Below are 26998 nucleotides of genomic sequence, written 5' to 3' on the forward strand. Positions count from 1 at the left end.
CAGTGTATGGAAATGTTCACTGTTGCCCTTTGTCTTAATTCTCCAGCTTCCCCAGGACACAGACTCTGCCCATTTAGACAGAAATGTTGCTAGTTGTCAGAGGAGAAAGCTATTGAGTGTGGGTTTGTGGAGTAAAGAATGTGCTGAGTGCACAGGAGGAGGAGGCAGGTGGAGCTGGGGAAGCCCCGGGACATCACAATGTAGGGAGAGCATCCCTGTCCCTCTGCTTCTTCATGAGTCCTCTCCTCACCTGTGAAAACTCTTCCTACAAAAGGTGAAACAGCCCTCTAAGCTACCTTGCAGATACACAGCTAGCGAGTCCGTGTATCACGGGAAAATAAACGGGGGTAACTGCCGCCTACAACATTGTATTTTTGGAGCAGACTCACCTTCCTTTCAACCTTTGGTGTCTGTTTATGTGATGCTATAATATGTAGAGAGTTATCACTATCCCAGGAATCATTATTTTGCAGGTTACCCAGTAATTCAAATACAGGGCTCTATGTTTGTGGCTATTTAAGGAATAATGTACAAAACCTTTCTTTCCTTAAAGCAAAATTATTGAGAGAGAGAGAGAGAGAGAGAGAGAGAGAGAGAATATTTCTTCCTTCCTCCTATTTGATTTTATCCATGTGAATTCTTGCTGGGTACCTGAGCTATCCACTCCCACATCTGCACAACTCATAATCAAACTCTCAATAACATAGAACTGTTCAAAACACGAAGAGAAGCAGATGGTTTATATGGTGACAGAATTGGACATAAGACACCTGCAGGACCCTTTAAAGCAACAAGAAAGCTGGACGTTAGTGTGTGGTATGGGACTTCAGCTAAGTTGGGTGAGGTAGGCAAAGGTTAAATTTAGAAACACAGATTTTGAGCAGATATTCTGCCAGCATTTTCTAGATGTAGCCTATCCACTCTAAAGAGAGATCAGAAAACAGCAGTATCACAGGCCAGTACCAAAGAGGAAGCACTTGCACACACTGCCATCATGTGGTCACTCAAGATGACCATCTTTTCACAATCTACAAATGATTGGCTTTTCCTGTTAAAAATTTTATTAAGGAGTTCGAGACCAGCCTGGTCTACAAGAGCTAGTTCCAGGACAGGCTCCAAAACCACAGAGAAACCCTGTCTCGAAAAACAAAAAAAAAAAAAAAAAAACAAAAACAAAAACAAAATTTATTAAGATCAAGATGGAATTTATAGAAATCCACATTATCACAAAGTATATAACTCATATAAATATGAATTATATAATGAAGTAAATGTTATAACCAATTATAAAAAGCTACTTATACAAACAAATCACCTGTACACAGTGTTGACATTACCTGTGTTTTTCCTGACAGCTGTGTCGGCCACAATATTCTTTAAAGGCTAACTGAGAAAATAGAAAGGGATTAAGGCCTTCAACTCCGATGGAAGAATATATTTTTAATTGGGTTTTCTATTTAAAGTATACCTGAAGCAGCAAGCTCTGAGAAGTCATGTACAAGCCAAAGATGGTGGCATGTTCTATACCCTGGTCAGCCAGTCTACCTGGAACAGCAAGCTCTGAGTTCTGAAAGAGACTCAAGCCTATGGTGAAGAACATATGGTGGAGAACAGTCAACATTGACTTCCGCACATAAACAGAAGACAGGCACCTGTACATACATCCATATTTCTACCAAAATCAGATATCCGACAAGGAGGCCTTCTCTCTCCACTTTTGCTCAGAATACTGATCGAAGTCTTACTTAGAGTAAAAATGTGCAAGATGTCAGGATCATCTTTTTGTACACTGTATGAAGATGTCCCTTCCTTACCTTACCTACCTAAGACACCATTTGATTGGTTTAATAAAGAGTTTAATGACTAATAACTGGTCAGGATGGGATAGTTGGGACTTCTGGGAAGAGACAGGAACTCTGAGAAAGAATTGGAGGTGCAGGAGATTCACCAAACAGACACAGAGGATATACAGTATTGAGGAAAGGTAACAAGCCACATGGCAGAACATAGATTAATATAAACTAGTTAATTTAAGTTTTCAGGGCTAGTTGCCTAAACTAAGGTCAAGCTTTTGAAATTAATAAAATGTCTCTGTGTCATAATTCAGGAGTTTGCAGTCCAAAGAAAGACCCATTATAATGAGAAATAAGGGAAATACAAGTAGGTGAGGACAAAAGTCCAATTGTCACTGTTTGAAGGCCATATGATTCTATACATAAGACACTAAAAATTACTCCTGAAAACTCCTGATGAACACTTTGAGCAAGCAGTAGGATACAAAGTCAGCACAAAACCAGGAAAAGCCTGCCTGTGAAACAACAGCAAATGTACTGAGAAAGATATCAGGAAGAAATGTGCATTCATCCTATCTCTGAAACTGCCTAGGAATAAACCTAATCCCAGAAGGTAAAGACCTCTGCAGTGAAAATTAAACACTAACGAAAGGAGGCACTAGAAGACAGGCAGAGCTTCCATCTTCGTGGATCAGCCAAATCAAAACCGCAAAACTGGTCCTACATGACTGAACGGTAGATATAGACCGACCAAAATTCTGATGACATTGTCCACAGAAAGGGAAAAGATGACACATGATCTACATGGAAGCATATAATAGTCACACCAGATTTCAAATTATGTTGTAGAGTCATCACAACAATACAAGACGACGCCAGCACAAAAGAACTCATGGACACCAAGGGAATCAAATAAAAAAGAAATAAACACACACACAGCTAGGACACCTGATTTTTTTTACTTCTTTTTATTTTATGTGAATTGGTGTTTTGCCTGTATGTATGTTTACATCAGGGTGTCAGATCTTGTAGTTAGATTCCTGGTTTTCATTTTTCAGAAACTTCCATTCTGATTCCCATAATTAATTAACTGTCTTAATTTACTATCAGTATAAAAGTACTTCCCATTTTTGGTGTCTCTTAGCCAGCATTAGTTTGATGTGGGATGTCCTTCTGAATATGTGTTGCTTTTATTGGTTGAAGAAATTCTGGAAGGCAGTGTGACTAGAATACAATTAAGTTTTGGATTCACTCTTTTCACATGTACTTACTGTAATTTCTGCTCAACTATTGTCAATCCATTTTCTGCTTCAGTATAAAACCCCATAAATTCACTGCAATATTAGCCACATATGGCTTCAGCTTTCCTCTATGTCCTTCTGGCCCTATGCATTCAACCCATCTCGTGCTTTGTTTCACTTGAGATAGGGTTCTAATTCCTAGGAATCAACATCTACCACTTTAAGAGGTCAATTTGGATGCCAAGATTCTGGAGTAATGATACTCACGTCTGCACCCATGTCTATCAAACCCACAATAACAATGTCATTTATATGCATCCTTAGCTTTGGTCTTTGATCATTTATAGAAGTCTGCCAGGATATACGTTTCCTATTTCCTATTGGAATTTTTATTTATCCTCCATGTTTATTCCATCATCCAGAACAGTATGGTCTTTTACAGAAGGCTCTGGATTATTTTAATTTTCCTGGTAAGAAATGTCCTCCGCAGTGACAGGGAATAACTGGATTATTTTTGACTTTGTGCCCTGTGAGAGCCCCCACCCAAGAAATTTTTCAATGGTATAAGGTTGCCTTGTTAGTCTTTTGTTGATCTGCATTCATTGGTCCAGTGTTAGCCTTTTCCTCACCTTCTACATAATCCAGAAGGTTGATACCTCTTATTTTTGCCATTCCAAGAGAAGACATTATATCTAGGAATTGTAAGTCTACAATCCCTCCTCAGATGTCCTATTCTACCACAACTAAAACATTTGGCATTTTTTTTTTATTTTTTTTTTTTAAATTTATTTATTTATTAAGGATTTCTGCCTCCTCCCCACAACCGCTTCCCATTTCCCTCCCCCTCCCCCGATCAATTCCCCCTCCCTCATCTGCTCGAAGAGCAATCAGGGTTCCCTGACCTGTGGGAAGCCCAAGGACTGCCCACCTCTATCCAGGTCTCGTAAGGTGAGCATCCAAACTGCCTAGGCTCCCACAAAGCCAGTACGTGCATTTGGCATTTTGATGTCTCTTCATACCTTTGAAAATTGCTTCTCCTACCCAAGACTCAGTATTATAGTCAGATGTCTCAATGTTCATTGTATGCAGGATTCATTCATCCAGTGTTGCTAATCTAACCTTTAAAGGCCCAAGTATCTTTTTGCACTCTAAGTTGGCATTTTCAAAAGCAAGAGATTCAATAAGTACTCCTCTGACATCTGGGTCTGTTACTCCTATTTATAAAGCCTTAGTTAATCTTTGAAAAAGTCACTAAAGAGTTCTCTCTAGCCCTGTTTAACCCTGATATATGATTCAATTTCCTAGTTTTTGAATCCTGTCCCAAGAATTTAAGGCTACTGGTGATGTTGCACCCTGTCCTTGTACCTTCTTTCCTTGCTCATCAGCTCCAATAATTTCCTCAATCGTTTCCAATCTTTTTACTACTGTCTTTTGTCAAGTCTGAATCTCCTGGCCTGTATATATTTCTAGTGATTTTACTGAGGCACCTAGCTTCTGGTCTTTATTCTACATATGTGATTCCAAGGTCTGAAGTTTTTCCTTTAAAGATAACATCTCATCCTTGAACATTATTTGGATAATGTGCAGATTGCCTTTCTGGAAAAATACTCTATCTGCTAACCTAGCATAGGTTTTTAACAAATTTTGATTGTCAAATTCAACAGTATAAATTCTTTCAGATAATTTCTAAGTATCCTTTGACATGGATTAAATTTCGTCTGTCAAATTAATGTTACCCTTTTCAATAGTAATTTTTTCAGGTAACTTTTGATTTCCAATGGTATTAATCCTGTCAGTCTGCTATTCGTTATTATTCTGTAAAAACTGTTTCATTTCTTAAAAGTGCCTCATTTTTGGCTCTGTTATAAAACTACTTTCTTAAGGATATAATATGAAGAAAAAAACTGAGTCCCACTATCCAATAAATGGATATATCATAACCATACGAGCCTTGCAGAATACAATCCATAGTATTAGCAAAACAGTTACTAAACTTCTAAATGGTTATATTGTCTGCAATTATATAACTTTCAAGTTTATTGATTTATTAATTAATAAAATATTTACCTCTTATGAGGACCAGTAAATTATTTTAGGTGTAATAATCTTAATTGTCCAGCAGGTATCATGGTTTCAAAGTTGCAACTGGTGGCAACACCAACGGTGTTGAAATATGAGCGGAGGGGCTGTGTCCCCGGCACCCAGCCGCCCGCATGGCTAGCTTATGCCCCGAAATAATTACACGGAAACTGTATTCTTTTAACACTGCCTGGCCCGTTAGTTTCAGCCTCTTATTGGCTAGCTCTTACATATTGACCTAACCCATTTCTAATATCCCTGTAACACCACAAGGTGTCTTACCAGGGAAGATCTTAACCTGCGTCTGTGTCTGGTAGGAGAATCATGGCGACTCCTCAATCTGCTTCTTTCTCCCAGCATTTTGTTCAGTCTACTCTGCCTACCTAATTTTCTGTCCTCTTAAAGGGCCAAGGCAGTCTCTTTATTTAACCAATGAAATCAACACAAAACAGCAGACTCCCACATCACAACAGTACTGAGTCGGTTTGTTTTCCTGCCTTGGTGCTGGTTCAATACTGAGAAATGTGCTTTAATTGTCAAATTAAAAGCAATTAAATCAATTTCATATATGGAGTAAGAAGCCCAGAACTCATAAGCAGGGAGCACAAACCAGAAGATGCACAAGTCGCCACATGGCAGGGAACATAGCAGTGGGGGAGAAATGTGTACGAGCTTGGTTTATTTCCAACTCACCATATGCACTTAGCTCTGTTGTGGTGGGGGTTTAAAAAAAAAAGCTTAGTAAGTAAAAGCAAGTCAAGCAGGTGGGGGTGGAGACTTTCTGGGCTGTGGACCAGTTAGTCCTTTAAGCCAATCCTCCCAGTAGGTGTGGAGTTCAGATCCACATGGGCGCCAGATGAAGAAGGATGCTAAAAAGGAAATCCCACACTAGCTCAGACTTGAGTATAATAGTATTATTTAGGAATAGACTCACAGATCACAGTCCTCCGCTCAAACAGGGAACAGCAACTGAATCCTGCAGCGGGAAGAGAGCGCAATTGCATGCTTTACATCAGCATTTATAGTATAAGAGGCCACGCCCAAGTGGGCAGGTAACTAAAGGCTACTGGCTGTAGGAATTCCTACAGCATTTGTTAGCTGGGTCATTTGGACCCAGTGGCTTGATCCCTTTCTATAGAGTATTCCATTCCTTCCCATCTGATGTTTTCTATGCTGTTCAATAAAAACAGAGCAAACCCTTTGTTAGGGACATACACGCACAACCACACAGACACACAGAGCTAATACAACAGTCACAGAGACAGGCGAGCACACACAGGGACAGACACAGGGACAAAACAGACTCACAAGACAGCCTTCAGGCAGGAACAACTTCAGATTCACAAAACAGACATCCGGAGGAGAGATGGCATAGCCAGGAAACGCTCTGAAACATTTCTAATTCATTCTGCGTGCAGTTAGAATTAAAAAACAGGTTAACCTAAGTCATTTTCCTACACAAAGGTTTTGTTTCTTGTTGTGGGTAGGATACAATTCTTATTGTGTCTACAAGATCCTACTCAGCCTGGCTCCTGCGAGTCCATCTTGTTGTCTCACCTTATCTCTCCTCCTCAGCCTGGCTCCTGCGTGTCCATCTTGTTGTCTCACCTTATCTCTCCTTCAACACGAGCTTCCAGCAGTAAAGAACTCTCAAACTTTCCTCCAAACCAAAGTGACACATGGAGAAATTGGTAGAAGTGAGTACCACCAAGCCCAACAACCTAGTTCTATCCCCAGAACCCACGCAGTGGCAGGAAAGAACCAGTCCCCACAAGTTTCTCTCAGTCCTCTGTGTTTGTGGAGGACAATAAACAAATAAATGTAAAAGAAGAGAATGTAAATGCTACATGCTGCAGGGAGTGGAGAAAGCCCTGAGTGTGTGTGTATTGTTGGCGTGAGTCAGCCATCTTAAGGATCAAAGCTTCACCCATGAGAAATGCTTTCCTCTGGTCTGAGAGCTAATGTTGATTGTGCACGCAGGAAATGTCCACCGTGACTCTGTCCCCTGCCTCCCTGGATATTTACAGCGGAAGATCACTCCCCTACAGAGTGAGCTCCAAACTAGATTACCTAAACCTCCCTCCATGGTCAATTTATGCAAAACCCCGCCTCTGTGTCCGGCTGTGTACAAAACCACGCTTCCCTCTTCTACTGTTTGTAATAAACACGCTGAGCTCCCTGAGTGTTGTGGCTTCTCCCTCATGGAGCCCAGCCCACCTGATCTCAGCTTTACTGTGTCTGTTTGTTGTCTTCATTCCCTCATTGCCCATGTTAGGTCAATCCCTGGAGCAGTGCGGGATAGGGCAACATACATTCTCTTTTCTTACATGGAGCATGCGTTCTGCGTTTCCTGAATAGCTATGCGTTTACTGAAACTGTGCCTGAAACATCCCTTCCCCAGTGAAGACCCACTCACTAATCCACATCTAGCTGTCTTTCTGCCCTGCTGGTGGACCCTGGACTCTTTTGCAATGCTCTTAAGGAATTTTATGTATGCATTTTGCTACTGTAACCTGTTTTATGCCTCTGAGTACAGGAACTGTAACCATGGTGTAGCCATGTGATCCTCAGTACCTTCCCAGGGTCCTCTACAGTGGCACACATGGTCAAAGGAAGTATATATTTATTAAATGAATAAATTCCAATCTCCTTAAAAGTGTGCTTTTTTTAAGCTTAATATGACTATGTGTCTGCATATGATGAAGGTGGCAACAAATTGGTTCATGGATACTCAGAAAATATGCCAAAGAGATGAGAAAAGTGGTTTCCATGGCTACTTCATTGAACATCCCCCTGCAGGGAAGAAAGAGAGATATCTCAGACTCCGCCATCACTTCCTTCTCTACGCATGGTTTCCATATTAGAAGAAATCATTTATCCTGTGGTCTTTACGTCACAAGAGGTCTACACAAAAAGACTAATCACCTTGTGACCTGTAGCTCTGGTACAATCCAACAGTCCCCCATTCGTGTTCAGGACTGTTACCATCAGAGCCAGGCAAATTTTACTGTACGTAGACGCTCACTCATGCTTTTCTTCATCTTGTATTCCTACAGCTGTCCACAGGCTCCTACCCAGCCTTGCTAGCTTTACAACCACAGGCATTTCAGCACCTTGGGAAACCCTTGCCTACCATTAGCAGACTTCAATCCATCCACCCTTCTCTATGGTTATTGCAGACTGGGCTCCAACTGAAACCTACAGGTCCATCGATGGTTTTCTGCGGTGAGATATTTGATTGCACTGTGTAAAGGTATATCACTGAGGTTAGTTTAATAAAAAGCTAAATATCCAATAGCTAGGCAGGAGATGCCAATGAGACGTGGAGGGATTTGGACATAACGAATGAAAGAAAGGTAAAAAGCCACACGGTAAAATGTAGATTAATAAAAATGAGTTAATTTAAGTTATAAGAGCTAGTTAGGAACAAGCCTAAACTATAGGCTGACCTTTCATAATTAATAAGAAGTCTCTCTTTCATAATTTGTAAGCTGGTGGCTCAAAGGAATGTTTTACTACAATTTTCTTGACAACCCTCAATAAATTCTGAGTTCTTTCACATCTTGGGACCTAAACATGAGGTAGGAGTGGTATGGGAATCTCTCTAGAATAAGTTTCAACACTAGGAATGATCCTGACAAAATTTACGACTATGGGTGCTGATGCAATGGGAATCTAGCAAGCCCAACATAATGAGCTGTCTACTCAGGTCGAAGAAAACGTAACTATTGTTCAGGAAAGCACTGTCACTCTCAGCATGAAATAGATTAGCTGGCAGCAATGGTCCTCTGTAGTCGCAGAGGATGAGACTTGAGTACTGCTGATAAGAAAGGTACATGCCTGGTTTCAAATGAGGAGCGCTGTTTTTACGCTACACAGGCAGGAATAGTGTGGGAAAGGACCAAGAATCTGTCTAAAGGATTAAGGCTGGAGACACAAATGAAAGCCAGTGGAAAGCAATGCAGATGATACTTTAGGAGAACCAACCCCATTGTTCAAGACAGATTCACGAGGACTCGTGACGATGGAAAGGAGGGGATTGCATAGAGTAAGGTAGGAAAGACAAAGTATTCGATTCGGGTTTATTTAGAGATTTACTTAAAGCACTGCTTATATTACCTGTTTGCCAAGCATGATTTCACTTGCTACCTGGAGAAACAGCTGAAACAAAGAGTCATTGCCCTTAACAACCTGCTGACTACTGCATATGCGTCCGTAAAATCTTACTTACTTGTCCACCCCACCTTGTGGTTTTAAAGTATAAAATGAGACTGTAGATTGGACCTGGGAGCAAAGCCTCCTGGGAGCCATCTGGGCATTGGACCGTGGGTACCATCTCTCTTCCACTCTCACTGGTGTCTGAGTATTTATTACAGAAAGATTCCTGAAACTTGAGGTCTGCTTTGCTTTATCTCATCCCAAATACTTCTCCTCATTCCTCTTTGAAATGTCTCTGCTTGTGTACATCCTGCTTCGCAGTCATCATCCTTGGCGGTCACTATGCCTTCCTCCCTGTCACTGATGACTATCTTTCAGAACCCATTGTGTTTATACACTTGTGTGTTGGCATGGAAGATTGGCATGGTGTTTTGACATACCTATTTGATAAAGTATCTCTGTGCTCAACTTACTATTAGAACAAAAGAGGCCCCACTGAGATCGTGTTTCCTGACTAAGAAGTATTCAACTGTGGGCACATATGAAAGCTTGTATTGCCAATATCAATCAATGACATTTAAGTCTTTTTAAATTTGTCACCATGGCAAGCAATAACTCAGAGAATCCCCACCATATGATGTTGCAAACATCATCTAGCAAAACATACATGAATTTGTTTGAGCAAACATAGGCCAGGCTAAACTGTTCTAAACTGAGTAACACTTCCATGTTTAAAACTTTGCTTAATGAAAATGAACGTGTGCCTTAAAAATGGGACAAAGCACATATTCACTGTCTCGTGTTCTCAGAGGATCGAGTCTCAAAAGAGTGCAGCAATGCCTTTTACAACCTCTACAGCCAGAACAATAGGAGCACAGAGAACTGTAGCAAAGGCATTCAGGGTTTGCTCCAAAAACGAGGTGTTCTCTTTCTTTATAGTCTCAATCTTACTTTTCAAATTATTTATTTCTGCATTCATTTCCTCAGATTTCTTCTTATATCCTTCCGCAAGCAATGCCTTTTGGGCCTAAAAAAGTCAAAGTAGAGACAGAAACAAATATTTTTAAATTCCAAAGGTATACTTTGTTTAAGATCTTTGTCAAACTATCTTTAGGTTGCTCTGAGAAATGATTTCTCAGTTACAAAAATAATTTAGCACAAACAACATCATCAGAGTTGGACCCATGTGTTGGAGGTAGCATAGTTTGAATGACCAGATCTGGCCCACCATTATTGTTTTGCTACCTAGCTCACATCGGAAGTTCTCAGTCAACTGGTTTAGCAAGACAGACTTGATGGCAGCTTACCAGCTGATTAGGGAATACATCCTCTAACTTGCGGATAGACAGTAAGAGAATCATTCGAATTCCCTATGCCAAATCGAGGAGGCAACCTACCCTAGAGACAGCAGCAGCCAAGTTCAGAAGCTATCATTTGCTACACTCTTCCTTGGAGATTTTGGACACTTTATGTCAACATAGAACATCCTGAGAGTCTGTGGTCCAGACAACCCTGGCCTCCAGGCAAGTCGACTGCCACTCTTATTACCTGAACCTGCTTAAAGTATGTTAGTGAATCTTCATAAGGTCATATAATCTCTAACTCAAAAGTCCAAATGCTATCAACATTCTGCAGTGTCCAGCAGCAGCCATAAATACCTACATTTCCTAGAATCTAAATATAGAACAAAAATCAAAGACATGGAAAGAGAGAGCAGGGTCTTTCTATGAATCCCAAAGAATAACTCATAGCAATGACGTTTCCTCCCATTACCCAGCTGTAATCATTTTCCCTCCTGCCTGAGGATCCAAGAGCACAGGCACCAGGGGGATGGGGAGTCACACCTGCAGCTGCTTCTCCAGCATCTTCTTCTGGTCTTTGATGAGCTGCTCTCTCTCCTGCACCAGCTTCGTTCTCAGTTGTTCGAGGTTTTCCTTGTGACTTCTTTCTTGAGCCTCCATCAGTTGCTGCTGCTCCTTCTGCTTCTGTCTAAGCAGGTCTTGTTCCTTTTCTGCTGCCTCCCTCTGGGCCTGCTCCTCTGTCCCAGGAACATTCAGAGAGGGAAGAAAGTGATGGGTCAGGTAAAATGTCTACATTCCAGAACCCAGAGAGCAATTCAGACCTGAAAGGAAACTACAGACTCCACACTGGTCCACACAATGGACAGAGTGTTTCTGGAGGGGATGGAGGAGACCCTGCCCACCTGGATGAAACACAGACTGACTTCCTGTTGCTCTAGGAGTGAGCATCCACAGAAGGGTAAAAAGCTGCTAACAAGGGGATAGGCTAACTACGACTTCTATCAGAAAGCCTTGTGGGAACCTGACCCCTCCTGAAAGCCAAGAGGCATGCTCCTGTACCTGCAATGGCCTTCTCCCCAGCAGTGAGGGCTGTATCTGCCTGCACGATGGAACTCTCGATGGTGGCCTGTGACTTCAGAAATCTCTGGAAGACTTCACTTGCCTGCAGGACCAAGAAGGAGCAAAGACCTTGGTAGAACCTGGGAGAGAACCTGTGTGAGTTAACATGGTCTCCACTGTGCCTCACTGACAAAATGCTATGTTGAAGCCTGAAGACTTCCCCTGCTCTACAGTGGCACTAGGTACTTCCTGCTACATAGCTTTCCCAATCATACCTTCTAGGCCCACCTGCTACCTCCTGCTCCCAGATCCGGCCAGTTCACATCATGTGCACATGTGCTCACTGGAACCTATGATGCTTTCAAATATGGTATCCCCATGCAAAATGTTGCATAATCATGTGGGCTACACTTCCTTCTGCTCTTGTTGAATGTATTCATGGTCAAGTCCCTCCACCTGCCTGGGTTTCATGGTACAGATGTGTAAACTCTCACAGTAGTAGGGGGACATCACTCAAAGCATTGTAGATAACTAAAGAAAGGACTAAAAAGGACTCACCATGGTGTCATGGTGACAACAACTGAGTAATATATTAGCTGTTGGAGGGAGACCTGTTGTTAGTTCCTGGCCACCCAGAGCCAAAATAATCATACAGAATCCATATTATTTAAAACACTGCTTGTTACCAACATGGCCAACTAAAATCCACTTAAAACCTGAGAGAGCTTGAAAAGAAAGTCTAGACACACACACACAAAAAAAAAAAAAAAGTTTAGCCACATTTTTTTCAGCTGGTAACTTGCCACAGCTCCTTTAAGAGAGGTTTTCCTGATTCAGCGGTAGCAAAAGAAAAAAAAAGCCATATTGTTTTGAAATGCCAGCTTTCTGGGCTGTGCTACCACCTCTGGCTCTTTCAGGAGACTGAGCAGTTGAATGGGGTTTGTGAGCAACATGCCATAGCTTGCTTGCTGGCAGCATGGACTAGCTGTGTGCCTAGAGAAGGGGCATTGTGGATGGTTCTCAGAGGAGGCTGTGGTGAGCAGTTTCACCATACTGGGCAGTGTGGAACAAGCAGGAACTACCGTATATATCCTAACAATGGCGCAGCTTAGATTCTTAAGAAGTGCTTAGCATTTTAAGAAGCACTTCTTATCAGAAAATAATTACAGATATGCAATAAAGACAAATCCAGATTTTTTTTTTTAAAAAAAAAGACCTCTAAATGGGTCACAGTGTTGGATAAATGTACGTAGGATTGGGAGAGAGAAGAAAAAGCGTATAGAGAGTTAGAAAAAAGAAATAGACAGTCAGATTAAAAAGAGTTAAACAAAAATAAACCACATAAAGGTGGAAAATTCACAGAGCATGGATTATGTATATTATTGTGTTTTCTTTGAATTTTTTGACTGTGAAGGAGCTAAATAACCCACATATATACTTTAAAGGTATCTTGACTTCAGAATTTGAGTCTAAGGTTATGTTGCTATGGAAAAGAGGTTTTTCCTTTGTTTCCACAGAGGATGAGAACCTATGGAATTATTCCAGACTAATGTGGTTTGATGGACCAAGACCTCTTGAAAGTTTGCCTTGAACACCCCTCAAAAAATTACTTCACCCAATAAACAGCAGGTAGAAGTCTGAAGAGAACTACTCCCATACTCCCAAATATTGTTTATAAATGTTTATTTATATTTAAAGGGGAATATGCTATAGGGATGGATACTTTGCATTGGCATGTATCTTGGTTTATTGATACAAATTTAAGGTCAATTTTGTTATGATATATATTTCTGCTCTTAATTAAGGTATTGTGATTGTGCAGTTCATTTAAAGATGTTATGTATAATTAAGAAATATAAATTAACAGGGAATCATCTATAATAGTCAAGGTTGCAATCATGTTAGTTAGGTTTTCTAGATATATAGAGATATATTTCTGTTAGGTATTCTTCAAATCTTTCAGAGACCTTCAGAATATGGCATTTAAAGTGTTTTTAAGAATTTAGGACTTTTCATGACAATGAGACACATCTGCTCCTGGCAGTACCAATCTACTTCAAGAGGAAGATGGGCATTAAAGATGCTCCAAATGGAGTTTGCTTAGTCATTTGGGCAAAAAACTGCTCTTGCCTGGACTGCTTGATGAACTAACTGAACTTGAAGAGCCACAAAAAAATAAAAAAGACTATTAAAGGTGAGATAGTCCTTCAAGGGTCCTGCTTCATGAAAGTGTCTGCCAGACATTCTGCAGGACACAGAAGAAAGGGACTGATAAACTGTCAATATAGGTGGAACTGTCTTTGAAATTTCCTGCTTCCTAAGAAAAAGTCTGCTGGATACTATGGGCATGTAGGCTGAAGATGGATGCTTCAATGGTACAGAAGAACTTTGGGTGACTGTCCAGGCAGCAAAATGTCTCTGTCAATTCTAGAGTTTTGGAAGTTGCTTACAATACACTTCCTGTTTACTTAGGTAATATTATATCCTTCTGGAGTCTTTGATGGAGTTGAAGAATAGATAGTTATAGTTTTCCTTAGATATGATAAAAGATAAACTAGATATAAATATTATAACTGTAATTCTTGCTTGATACCTGTTTTCTTATATGTAATTTTAGTATATTAATGTTAAAACCTTCTTTTTGATTTGAACAGAAAAGGGGAGGTGATGTAGGATTCCCCTCTATATCCTGTGATTACCATTAATGAATAAAAGAACTGCTTTGTGTCTATAGTAGAGATACAGGGGAACAGAGCGAGGCAGGGAATACTAAATGGAATGATGGGAGAAAGAAAAGGAGTTAGAGAGAAGTCATGTAGCCCCACTGACTGGACAGGACTTTAGCCAGTAAGCCACAACCATGCAGTGATACACAGATTAATAGAAATGGGTTAAATTAATATGTAAGAGTTAGCCAATAAAAAGCTAGAGCTAATGGGCCAAGCAGTGATTTAATTAATACAGTTTCTGTGTGATCATTTTGGGGCTAAGTTGCCAGGAACCAACAAGTGGCCTCCTTACTACAGTTAGCTATATTCTCACATTTATTACCACCCCATTGGGGTGGTTTGAAAGAAAATGGTCCCCAAAGGGAGTGTCACTATTAAGAGTCGTGGCCTTGTTGGAATGGGTGTGCTCTTTTTGGAGGAAGTGTGTCACTGTGGAGGTGGGCTTTGATGTCTCATATATGTTCAATATGCTACCCAGTATTCAGTTCCCTTCCAGAAACATAGAACTCTCAACTCCATGTCTGCCCGCACCCTGCCATACTCCCAGCTGCCATGCTTCCTGCCATGATGGAAATAGAATGAACCCCTGAAACTCTAAGCTGCCACCAGAATTAAATGCTTTCTTTATAAGAGTTGATGTGGTCACCGTGTCTCTTCACAGCAATAGAAACCCTAACTAAGACATCCATAGGTAGACCATTCTGACAGAATCATGAAATTATCACTCAGAATGCAATAACTTCTTTAGTTGATGCTCTCATGGATGTAGGCAGAGACTGCTCATTTATATCCCAGCTGCTCAGACCCAAATAATCACACAGAAACAATATTAATTACAACACCGCTTGGCCTATTAGGTCAGCCTTCTTATTAACTAATTCTTACATTTTAAATTAACCCATTTCCCTTATTTTGTATTTTACCACGAGGCTCGTGATTTACTGGTAAGGTTCTGGGGTATCTGTCTCTTTTGACAGCTTCATGGCCTCTCCCTGACTCTACCTTCTTTTCTCCTCTACCTCTACTTGGAATTCCTGCCTTGCTCTATTCTGCCCTCTCATAGGCCCAAGCAGCTTTTTTATTCATTAACCAATAAAAGCACCACATATACAGAAGAACTTCCTATACCACATGGATCTATCTTGAGAACTAAGTTTGTACACCTTGTAAATTTCCAGCACTTAGCATCCGAACACCAGGGTGTGGTTAATTTGCTATTCTATCTCTCCGATTTCAAAAATCCTTCCTCTGCTCTGAGCTCCCATTCTCCCTGTTCCTCACCTTCACCCCTTTCCTGGGCACCTGCCAATAATCTTGCTCAATCTTCTCCCTCATTTCCATGTAGAGCCTGTGTCCTCCAGCAATGGAGAATGTCCCCGCTGAAATACTCTCTGTTAGTGCTTTCACAAGACAATTCAGTTCTTCCTGGCAGTATTTCTCTGATGCCTCTTCATTCTTCAGCAGGAAATCTGCCCTCTTGATCACTATTAATTCCTGCAAGGGAAATAAACAGAGTCAAAATGAGATGGAAGGAATAAAGAAGACACAGTTCTAAAGAGTCATGAAAAGGATGGTCATTCTCATGAGAAAGCATTCCAGTTTAGTAAGACTCAGAATCAGTAGATAATCTCAATGTGACTTAATTCAGAACCTTAAACCTATACAAAGCAATGGGTAACTGGACTGTCCTCGTCACTAAGACTTTCAGTTAAAGGACAGCAACATCCATCAATCTCTTGATTCCTTGCTGCCTTTCCATCCTGTGGGTCTATAATAAAGGTGATGACATAACAAGGGATACTAGGAGATACCAGCAATGTAATTCTGGTATAAGAAACTTTGATTCCTACGAATGAAAGGATTTATACAGAAAATTTGTACAGAAAACAGGTTCAGAGATAAGCTGTGGATGTTTTGGACAGGATTGCAATCCACAGATATGTTGACAGAATTCACCCAAAGCACAAGTCTATCCTGGTTTTCCAACAATTAGAAGGATTTCTGGATTAAAGGTACCTGAGGTTTGGGAAGGATTTATGGATTTTTGCAACTACATTCAGTATGGAAATACAGAGTGCTCATCTTTGAATAAGACAAGCACCCAAGGTCAACAAAGGCACAGCAACACTACAGCCATGAAGGGACAGAGTCATGACACAAACATTACCAGCATCTTCTTCTGGAATTGCTGGTTTTCGTCCTTGAAGGAGTGCTCCATGAAGACAGCAATGGCTTCCTTCTCACAGGCTGTGTGCACATCCAGCAGCTCCTGGAGCGTGTCTGTGGGGAGCCTCAGTCGCTGGCCCATCTGCTCACTGTAGTGCTCAGCTGCCTTCTGCACAGCTGCTGAGTTCTCACGCTGGGCCAGAGTTGTCACCGCATCATCCAGACAGGGCACAGCTCCACTGTTGATGGCATCCACGTACGTCGTCACCAGAGTCCCCAGTCCTTCACAAACCAGGAGTTTCAGGGTAAATAAATTGATGGGATATAAGATTCTAAGACTATATTTTGAAAATCACTCACACATGCACACACACACACACACACACACACACACACACACCTCTTTGCTAGAAGAATAACTCAGCAAGTTAAGAGCATCTTACAGAGGACCCAAGTTCAATTCCCAGCACTCACACTGAATGACTCACAATAACCTGTAACTCCAGCTTCAGGGGTTGAATGCCCTCTTCTGGCATATATATATGCTTTGCTACCAATTTCTTATTTTCCCTTCACTTTTATGGTTTTTCCAGTCCACAGTGATTTTTTTTAATTTATTTTTAAAAAAAAATTCACTTTTATCTAAAAACTTCAGGTGCCTTTGGGAAATGCAATTTACATTTAATATTTTAATAGAATTTATATTTTAATAGAAAATAAATGACATAAGGAGACTATTGAGACAACATATAACAGACTGCGTTTATTGCTGATTCTAAAGTATGGGCTTACAGTGACCTAAACACTAGTATTTATATTAGAGCTACTTTAAGCTTCAAAAAGATATTTCACATTCCCATTGCAAAGAATAGTTAATATACAACACCTCCACTGTAAGAAATAATATACATCTGCTTTATTGACCTTAATAATGATTTATTATCAGTTGAAAATTTTTTTGCCCTTGTGATTGTATTACCACCTGAGATTTTCTTTAGATGTGTGGAAACCATAGATACAAGATACAAAGTTTGCAGTTTTAAAGGTATAGAATCCTCAATAAATAATTATAAAATATATACATTTCTTCATACTAAGAATATATGTACATCATTATTTTAGATTCAATAAAAATAGCATACATATTACAATATATTCAATATACATTATACAGAAGTGTGAAAAAAAACACTCACGATTCCCAGTGACCTTAATTCCCTCTCTGAGTGTCTTTATCTTTGCCTCAGTGAAGATGTAGGAAACAAAAGCCCTTGTTTGTTCCTGGAACTTAGGATCCAGTTGGTCTTCTGAGATAGTCTCAATTTTGCGTAAGAGTTCCTTGTCATTTGTTGGCCGGTCAAAGACAAAACACTTCCGTTTAGGGAAGAAATGTCTGATGCACTCCCTGGGCAAATTGGATGCTTGGATTCTGGGATTGTCACCTAGTGTTAAGGGAAGCACAAAGCCATGGGGGTAGTGTTAGAGCAGAGGGCAAATGATGGAGGCCCTTGTCTCTGTGAAGTGTTCTTTGCTCACAGGTCTCTACCATAAACATGCAACACTTCTTTACAGGTCAAAAGTATACCAAGTTTGTACTTGGTAGACATCTGGTGAAACAGTTCAAGAGCCATTTAACCCCCCTGGAGGAGCATATGACTGAAATCCACAGCCCTGAACATGCCATCAAGCACACTGTTGCTGTGTGGCCTGTTGACTGAACAGCAGATTGCATGTGATTTCTGGCCCAATCATTCCTTTGTAGCAAGGGTGCTGCGGAACCCCAAAGAAGAGCCACAAATAAAGGATGATAGACTATTAGAAATAGCAACATTAGCAATTCTAAGAACAATGCTGTGGTCACTAAAGCAAAACACTTTGATTCTAAACAGAACTCATTTTTAAAGCAAAATATACAAACAGAATAAAACAGTGGTCACTAGAGATGGGAAGGAGGAGAGATGGGAAGTCAAGAGTCATTCGCAGAGTTTGGAGAACTGGAAACGTAACGTGCAACACCAAGTACATACTAAAGCCGTCAACTCTAGCTGTTTATCATAAGACTTAACTGTGTGTAATGACTAGTGTGTTATCTACATGACTTACAGTGTTCACCTTAATACCCACCTGTGTTCTATGACATCAGTTTATAAATCTAAAGTACACACAATAAAATTCATTTTTAAAATTTTATCAAAAGCCTTAGTGGCCCACTGTAGCCAGACTGAATTTAGCGCATTCTCCTGAGCTCTGGAAGTTCTGAGATGTAACAGCTCACAGACCGCTCCTCTGCCTGCTTCTGAGCCAACACAGGGATGCAGATTGCAGCGGTTCACAGACTGCAGCGGCTCAGACTCCAGCAGCTCACAAACTGCAGCGGCTCACAGACTGCACCGGCTCACAGACTGCACCAGCTCAGACTGCAGCGGCTCACAGACCGCAGCAGCTCACAGACTGCAGCAGCTCACAGACTGCACCGGCTCAGACTGCAGCGGCTCAGACTCCAGCAGCTCACAGACTGCAGCGGCTCACAGACTACAGCAGCTCACAGACTGCAGCAGCTTACAGACCGCTCCTCTGCCTGCCTCCGTGACAATACAGGGATGCAGACTGCAGCAGCTCACAGACTGCACCGGCTCAGACTGCAGCAGCTCACACACTGCACCGGCTTAGACTGCAGCGGCTCACAGACCGCAGCAGCTCACAGACCGCTTCTCTACCTGTTTCAGGACAGCAAAGAAATAAAAAGGAGAGGGAGAAAAACTGACATTCTTTACAAGGCTTCATCAGCTCCACACTCAGGCTAGTAATGTCCCTGCAAATAGTTTATAAACCATTAATAGAACTGACATGGACCATTAATATTACTGATCCTGAAACTGTGGCATGAATTGAAATAGACTATTATGATAAATTTTGCACACCACATAACCAATCCAGCATTAAGAACCTATGTTCCTGAGAGAGGGGAATAATGTACAACTCTGTAAAATGTATTTTGAGATGGGTTATGTATGATAAATTCATGAATAAGAATTATGTGGCCAACTTTTTCTTAAAAGAAGGCAGCCACAAAGTCAGTCAATACAAATGTCCAAACTTGGAGAAGTTTAGATACTTTATATTTTATATGCTAAAATACAAACTGAAAATAACTTGGCTTGGAATAATTTTGCTATGCTCTAGGCTCTACTTTTCTCAAAAGAAATTAAACACAAACTCCTAGGCATTACCACCCAATGACCTATCAGAGTTCCTGCAGATCTCCATTCCACTGCCAGTACAGAAGGATCCCACAGATGATGGGAGCAACACAACAGATCCCAGCCCTTCCCAGCCCCCCACCCCAGCTCTCCCTCTACCTGGGATCAGCTTCAGTGCATTCTCCAGGTACTCATCCTCCGTGACGCTCTTTCCATCTAACTTCAGCTCCAGGGTAAAGTCCCGAACAGTCCAGACAAAGTCTGGGAAGAAACTCACAAACTCTGTGGAATTCTTGATTCCATCAGGACTTGGGGAAGACTTTGCCCTGATCAGCTCAGTGAGTTCTGTGACGTAACTGGCACTGGGTTAAGAAAAGTGAATTCACATGCACATTCTCATGATTCTCTTATTAAAAATAAATCACAATAAACACTCTTTGCTGCCCTGGGTCTCCTCTGCCCTGACCAAAAGCCACACAGTGACAGGGCAGCACAGTGCCTCCATATGCATTCCAGAACCCTCAGTGAAAGATGGCGCCTCAGGTCCTGCAAGGATACTGCAGCTGCTCCAGGGCCTGGTGGTTGATGGTGCCCATGCTGTTGTAGACAAAGGTGCTGCCCAGAAGCACAGCCAGGGCAAAGATCCACGAGTCATTCGTAGGGTCAACCTGGAAGACACATGAGGGAAGAGGGCTGAGGAGAGTCCTTCTCAGGAGTTCTTTCAGAGAAATTTGTAGTATAGGACCCACGCACATTTATATTATATTTATGTAAGAAGACTTTACAGGTTTAAGTAAATCCACACTCACATACATACACACAGAAAGGTCTGGGAACAGGAATTGGTAGCAGAGCAGGTACCTAGCATATGCAAAGCCTTCATTCAGTCCCTAGCAATGAGCAAGACAGAAAGAGATGGAAAGCCAGAGAAAGTCTGTAGGTCATCGTTTCAGTTAAGGTATTTCCTATTCAAAGACAATAGACAAGAATGCCAATAACAACTTTGACAAGTATGAGGAAAATCTGTAGCATGAATAATAAACACCCAGAGACAGATACTGGGGTTCAACCTTAAGATCAGAAAAGCAAAGCAGCCAGCCACTGGCTCTTACCTCTACCTCAGACCGAAAAGGCGATCCTGATTCTAGGAAACCTCAGAATGAGACTGAGCCTGAGAACTCTCTACTCCTGTCTTATATTCCTCTCTAGTGCTGGGATTAAAGGTGTGCACCACTACTACCTGCTCTGTATGGCTGACCAGGGTGGCTGTTTTACTCTCTGATCTCAGGCAAGCTTTATTTATTAAAATACAAGTGAAATATTACTACAATAAGTTCTTCATTTTGTAAGAGGATTCAAATATTTACAATGTTTTTGTTTCCTCAATTCTGTGAAAGAAGATAACATACAAAAACCTAGCACTGTATTAGGTTTTCAGAATGGCACTCAGTGAAGGATGTTGGAATTTCTTACTCTATAAATATATGTGCTATAGGTATACTATATCACAATAATTGCAATTTGAGAGTCTAATTATATCTAAATTTAACAAAGTGTTTTTCAGATAATTGCAGTTTTCTACTGTACTTATGTGTACAAAAGCTATTTCTTTGTGCTCGACTGCATGTGGGTTGTGTGTTCATGTTCCCACGGCGGATAATATCTGTGTAAATATGTGTGTGAGCATGTGAAGGCCCAAAGTGAGTTCCTTGATGCCCTCTACTGTATTCGCTGAGCCAAGGTCCCTCACTGAACTTCAAGCTCACTGGTTTGACTAGTCTGGCTGGCCAGTTTGCCGCAAGGGATGCCCCATCTCTGCCCCAAGTACAGGATCATAGTAAACTATGCTGACCTGCTCAGTTAACCTGTAAGGTATTAGATCAAATCACTTACTCCAAGGTACAGAAACAAAGGTGTATTTTGGCTGATAGCGTGAGGTCTGATCTTTCCTAACAGTGAAATCCAGCAGACCAGTGTCCCCTCAGCCAGCACAGGTCAGGCTGCAGACATCACAGACAGATGACAACGAATTTCAAACAGCAAAGGGAACCGACATGAACCTTAGCCCTACCTTCTCCACATCCCCCAGTCCCTCGGTGTCCAGGAGGACCAGAGTGTGCTTTGGCTTGGTGGGATGGGGCACACACCACATCCAGATGCCCTTGGTTTCAGACTGCACAGTGGAGCCCAAAGGGAAGCCTGGGGGGAGAGGCAAGGGGTTCTGTTTTGCATGGGGTAGAATGTCTCACACAGACTTGTGTGCAGAGTCCTTGATGACCATCTACTACCACTACTTGGAGAGGTTCTAGAGCCTTTGGGAATTGGGGCCTAGTTGAAGGAAGGAGGTCACTAGGTCACTGACTTTGGAAGTTATCGTTGGTCACCAGGGCCTTCCTCATCCCTGCCTCTTGTCCTCCATGAGCCTCCTCTACAAAGGCTTGCAGCCATCACCTTCTCCCTTGGCATGAGTCCGGAGGGAACAGACCAAAGGACATTGGAGTGAGCCTCTGAAATTGTGAACCCAGACAAATGCTGGCTCCTCAAGCTGTTCTCTCTGGAACTACAGTCACAACTATGTGAAACAGACACTAACAGCAGATCCTCTGGGCAGGAGTGTTGCAAAGTCAGGCACGTTGGACTGTAAATAGCTACCATTTAAGACAGTGCTTTCTCAATTTTCTCCAGACTCTGTTATTATGAGTCATTGATTTCAAACTATAGGGGACATTTAACATGAGAACAATGGAACAGAAAAGTTCTGAATGGAAACAAAGAGGCATTAAAGAATCCGCCAACATGGAGGACTCTGGCAACTGTAACAGAGTAGTCTCAAGCCAATAAGGTGTCACTTACTGTAAGTTAGACTGGGAAAGGAGCATTGCTGCTGGTCCAATGCTAATCTGAGCACCACGGCTCTCACTAGACCAACTAGGGCTACATAGCAGGATCCTATCTCTTAAAAATAAAAGTCTTTGGAAGAAAAATGTGCTAGTCAGAGTTACTTGTAAGGGGAGAGTCGAGAGGAGAATGACTTAATACTTTTATATTCAAGTAATTAACAAGACAGAGTAACATGTGCCTCAGGAGGTAGAGGCAGTTGGACCTGTGTGAGTCCAGAGATAGCCTGATCTACATCATAAAATCCAGGCTAACCAGAGCTACATAGGGAGACTCTGTCCAAAGTCAAACAAAAAGAATGAATAAATAAAGCTGAAAGAACCCAACGTGATTTCAAAATAAATAAAAGTGTGTGAAGTCCAATAATGATTTTTAAGGTCACACCTTGCCAAATAGTCTTATATTCCTAAAGAAATGATAAAGGAAAACATGTTGTATGAGGCAGGGGACTGACACGCAGGATCCCAGAGTTCAGAGCATTGGAGGAGACACGCCTTGAGCACATGCAGGAGAGATTTTCTTAATGTCAGGAAAGGCTGTAGGAACAAATGCTGCAGAACAGTAATTTAGTGGTGACACTGGCAGGAAAGGGCAGCTGTACTAACAGGAGCTGAACTTTTTTGTTAGGACCGGGAAGAAGATGTTGAGCAGACAGAGATGATGTTGACACATTAGCAATGCTCACCGTGATTCTGTCCTGCCAGGCGGTTCATCAGATAGGACTTGCCTGTACGGTACAATCCAACAATAGCCACAACTACCACTGGCTGCGAGATCTTGTCCAGAATCTCCAGGGCTTTCTGGTTCACCGATAGCTGCTCCTTGTGGTTCTCCACCAGACAAATGGGGGCCATCATTTTTGGTCCACTGGCCATAGCAACTTGCCAACCTACGAGATTCTCCTGACACAAATGAAATCACAGTTACCTGTCTCAGCATTACCCAAGGACCCAGCAACTCCAGACTGAGGAGACCTCTACATTGTCTGCATGTAACCTTGCATCTGCAGCCTACAAGGGACTCTCCATCATTCTCCAATTTTTCCAAGGACTCTTTGTTGAGATGCTCACTGCTGTAGCCAGCAGTTTCACTTCAATGTAAGAAGAAAGTGATCCAGTGACTGTTAACTACACGGAAGTCCTACGATATGCTGGGCCATACAAAGGATACCTTAAGAATGTGATGTCACAGAAATGTAAAAGTACCCACAGTGCACATGAGACTCTGAAGCTTCTAAAATCTCAAGTGAGCAGCTCATAGAGATTATTAACACCATGACAAACAAGCAAAATGACAGACTCCTTGGTTCTAAGTCTTGGTCTCTCCATAAACCAACTTTTAAAATGAGGAAATGGTACTATGGGCACTTCAGAAAACACCCACATATCACAGCAGCTACATAGATAGCCAACTGAAACAATGCCACAATAACGGTAGGAAATTACAGGCTATCTTTGTTTCCCTTCCCTGCTTCTCCCCAACCTGGAAAATGCTTGGTCTGCAGGGAGCCCGGAAGACATTAACTGCAATAGACTAACCAGGACTAGCAGTACTAGACTCCGTTTTGGCTCTCTTGTACCGAAAAGCTCAAGATATAAGTTAGAAACGTTTGTGCATTGAAAGATTCTATCCAGAGTAAGAAGGCAACCCAAGAAGGGGTGAGGAATATTAAATATCACCTATGTTTTAATGGATTAACATCTCAACAAAGAGCTCCTTCATCATGAACTACTCAATTGAAGAATGGGCAAAGACCTGCACTAGACCTTTTTCTCTAGAGGTTTGTAAACAGCCCTAGACACACGAGACAATACCCATGGTCACTGATCACCAAGAAAAGTCTGAGGCACATGAAAATTTTGAAGATTTTATTTTTAAATGATTTAGTTCGTGAGCTGGGAAACACTAGATTGAAAGGTAAAGTGTTTGTTTTCCAATGAGAAAATGTCAAGGATGAGCGTCTATTGGAAAGATGAGGGCTCCAAATGAAGAAATATAAAAACATAGAATTTCTCTTTGGGGAGGCAAGGGTGCTCGTTTCAGAGTCTGTCCTCACAGAATCTCATGTTGTTGACTACTCGGGGTTAACAGGACTTAAGTCCTGCTTCTGTCAAGCCAAAGCATTTGCTTGAAGTCAAGTTTAGGCTTGTGTGTTCATGCTTTAAGCAAAATAAGGTTACTTCAAGGCGCAGTTCGTTTTGTTTCTCAATATTCTGTTAGGCCCAGCTTTCAGGAAGTGACACTGGGAACCACAGGCATTGCATCAACTCCACTAGGACGGCTACCACATAGGGCAAAACCAAGAACAAATAAAAGAATGGGAACCAGGATATGGAAAGGTGGATGTTTGCAGCATTACTAACGGGAGTGTGAAGTGATTATAGCACTGTGGAAAATAGCATCGTTATCTTTATAACATTAACCATAATAACACGGGATCCAACTCCACTTTTGCTTATATGTAGTACCTGAAAAATTGTAAACAAGAGCTTGGACAGACATTAAACACCAATGATTATGGCGGCTGTGTTCACAACACCCAAAACATGCAAACAGCTCAATCTCCCAACAATAGATAGATGACAGCGCTATGTGATAGCCCACACAATTAAATATAGTTCAATCAGAGACATGGATGGAATTTGCTGCTTGCTACAAAGGGGATGACCTTTATGAGCACATTATGCCAAGACAGGAGAATGTTCAGAATCCTGAGAATTTCAAATAGAGGCAAAGTCCCTTGAAGAGGATGATCAACTTCTCTGCAGCTTACTCCCATTTATGAGAATAAGATAAAGAGTATGAAAAGATGCATACATCATGGTGTGTGTGTGTGTGTGTGTGTGTGTGTGTGTTTGAGTGAGTGAGTGAGTGAGTGCATATGTGTAAGCACACCCTACACATCATCAAAGTCAATTTTGACTATGTGCTTTGCTTAGAGAAACTCAGTGGGAGATGAACTAAATTTATTTCTGAATAGATATTTTTACAACCCTACTCTGAGTAGGGTATAATTTAGAGACAGATAAAACTGTTCTCTTTAGATTTCAATTGCCTGTTAGCTCCTTGATAAAGATGGAGTTTTTCTGGAGGCCAGAGCTACAGCAAGGCCCGGCGAAGCAGGCAGTCTCCCACCCCAGGTATCTCCCCGCTGCACTTGTGGCTGCACTGAGCTGTGAATGCCAGAGCATTGTATCCAGAGACCTCAGAGTGTCGGGCTGCCACCTTGTATGTCACCCGCCAAAGGCGATAAGCTGAACTACCCCAGAATTAAGGCCCGCTACAGACTCCTGAAGACCAGACAACAGTCAGCCTGCCCTTGCACCTCTGTTGCCCCACTGAGTTAGATTTAGACAAGGTCAACACTAAATTGCTTTGTAAAGTAAACTCACCTGATCCCTTTCCTGCAGGTCCCAGCGCAGTTCCCACCTGCTTGGTGCTCGCCCCTTGTTCTTATCTCTTCCTTCTGCTTTTCACTCCTCCTTTATATAAACTACCGGGCTCAAAGCCACACACTGCTACAAAATTGAAATTGAAAGTAAAGTCACTCAAGATACTGCTAACAGTGAGCACTGGCAATTCTCAGCAGCAATGAGGTCTGAACCAGAGTTACTCCAAGTCTCCACCCCAGGAATATGCTCCCACCAACACCTTTCTTTCCTGTCAAGCAAGGGTTTAAAGACTCATCCACATGACATCACCCCAATCTGGCCAGAGTTTCCTAGACTCAAAGACAAACAGAAATCCATGCACAAACATAAGCAGAATTATGTGCCTCAATACAGTAGTAAGACCTTCCTTAGTGGAAATGCCTGAATTTTTTTTTTTTTTGGTGTGAAGAACTTTGAGTGTTTTGAATGTGTATTTTCTAATACAGAGGGGCAGATTTATCAAGAAAACAATTTTGAATAAAATAAGTAGAGCTGGGAGTGTCGGCACACACCTTTAAATCCAAACACTCTGGAGGCATAGTCAGAGCTGCAGGATAGTCCCTGTCTCAAAAATAAACAAATGAGACTGTTTCCCCAGGACCCTATAGTCCTCTGGACCGAGTACTGCCCCTAGAGGCTTTAAATGTCTCTTGCTCACAGGCTGGGCTAGTCAAGGCGGACATGCTGTCACAGCTTGGAGAGAAGGCTGAGCAAGAGGAGGAAAGACGCTAGGCAGTCATGGCGGGTCCTGCAACCCGCCATCAACTCTGACAGCATCACTCAGTGGTGAGAGAACAGGAACAAGAAGGGGATGAGGGACAAGGTGTGAGCAAGAGCTGGAGCCTGGGAAACGAAACTGGATTATGGACAGATGCTCACTCATTTTGAATGTAGTGCTCTAGGTGATGGGTATGCCCCAAAGCCATGGACTGAGCCCTACTTC

At 41.7% G+C, this 26998-nt stretch overlaps 1 protein-coding gene across 1 annotated transcript; it reads right to left on the bottom strand.

Annotated features, from left to right (window-relative positions):
* Nucleotides 1-9409: 9409 nt before the first annotated feature.
* Nucleotides 9410-26095, bottom strand: LOC121440979 (guanylate-binding protein 6-like). The gene is made up of 11 exons (XM_041642083.1): nucleotides 26017-26095; nucleotides 23310-23526; nucleotides 21798-21925; nucleotides 20285-20394; nucleotides 19886-20082; nucleotides 17723-17968; nucleotides 16528-16808; nucleotides 15642-15854; nucleotides 11632-11734; nucleotides 11116-11309; nucleotides 9410-10298 (listed from the first exon to the last, which is right to left on the bottom strand). The coding sequence occupies exons 2-11, from the start codon at nucleotides 23497-23499 to the stop codon at nucleotides 10092-10094; spliced, it is 1869 nt and encodes a 622-aa protein (XP_041498017.1). The 5' UTR covers nucleotides 23500-23526; nucleotides 26017-26095; the 3' UTR covers nucleotides 9410-10091.
* Between the last annotated feature and the right edge of the window lie 903 nt (nucleotides 26096-26998).

This window comes from Microtus oregoni, unplaced genomic scaffold (genome assembly GCF_018167655.1).
Source record: "Microtus oregoni isolate MIOR12 unplaced genomic scaffold, Mior012 000072F_ref0000427, whole genome shotgun sequence".
Classification (NCBI taxonomy): Eukaryota; Metazoa; Chordata; class Mammalia; order Rodentia; family Cricetidae; genus Microtus; species Microtus oregoni.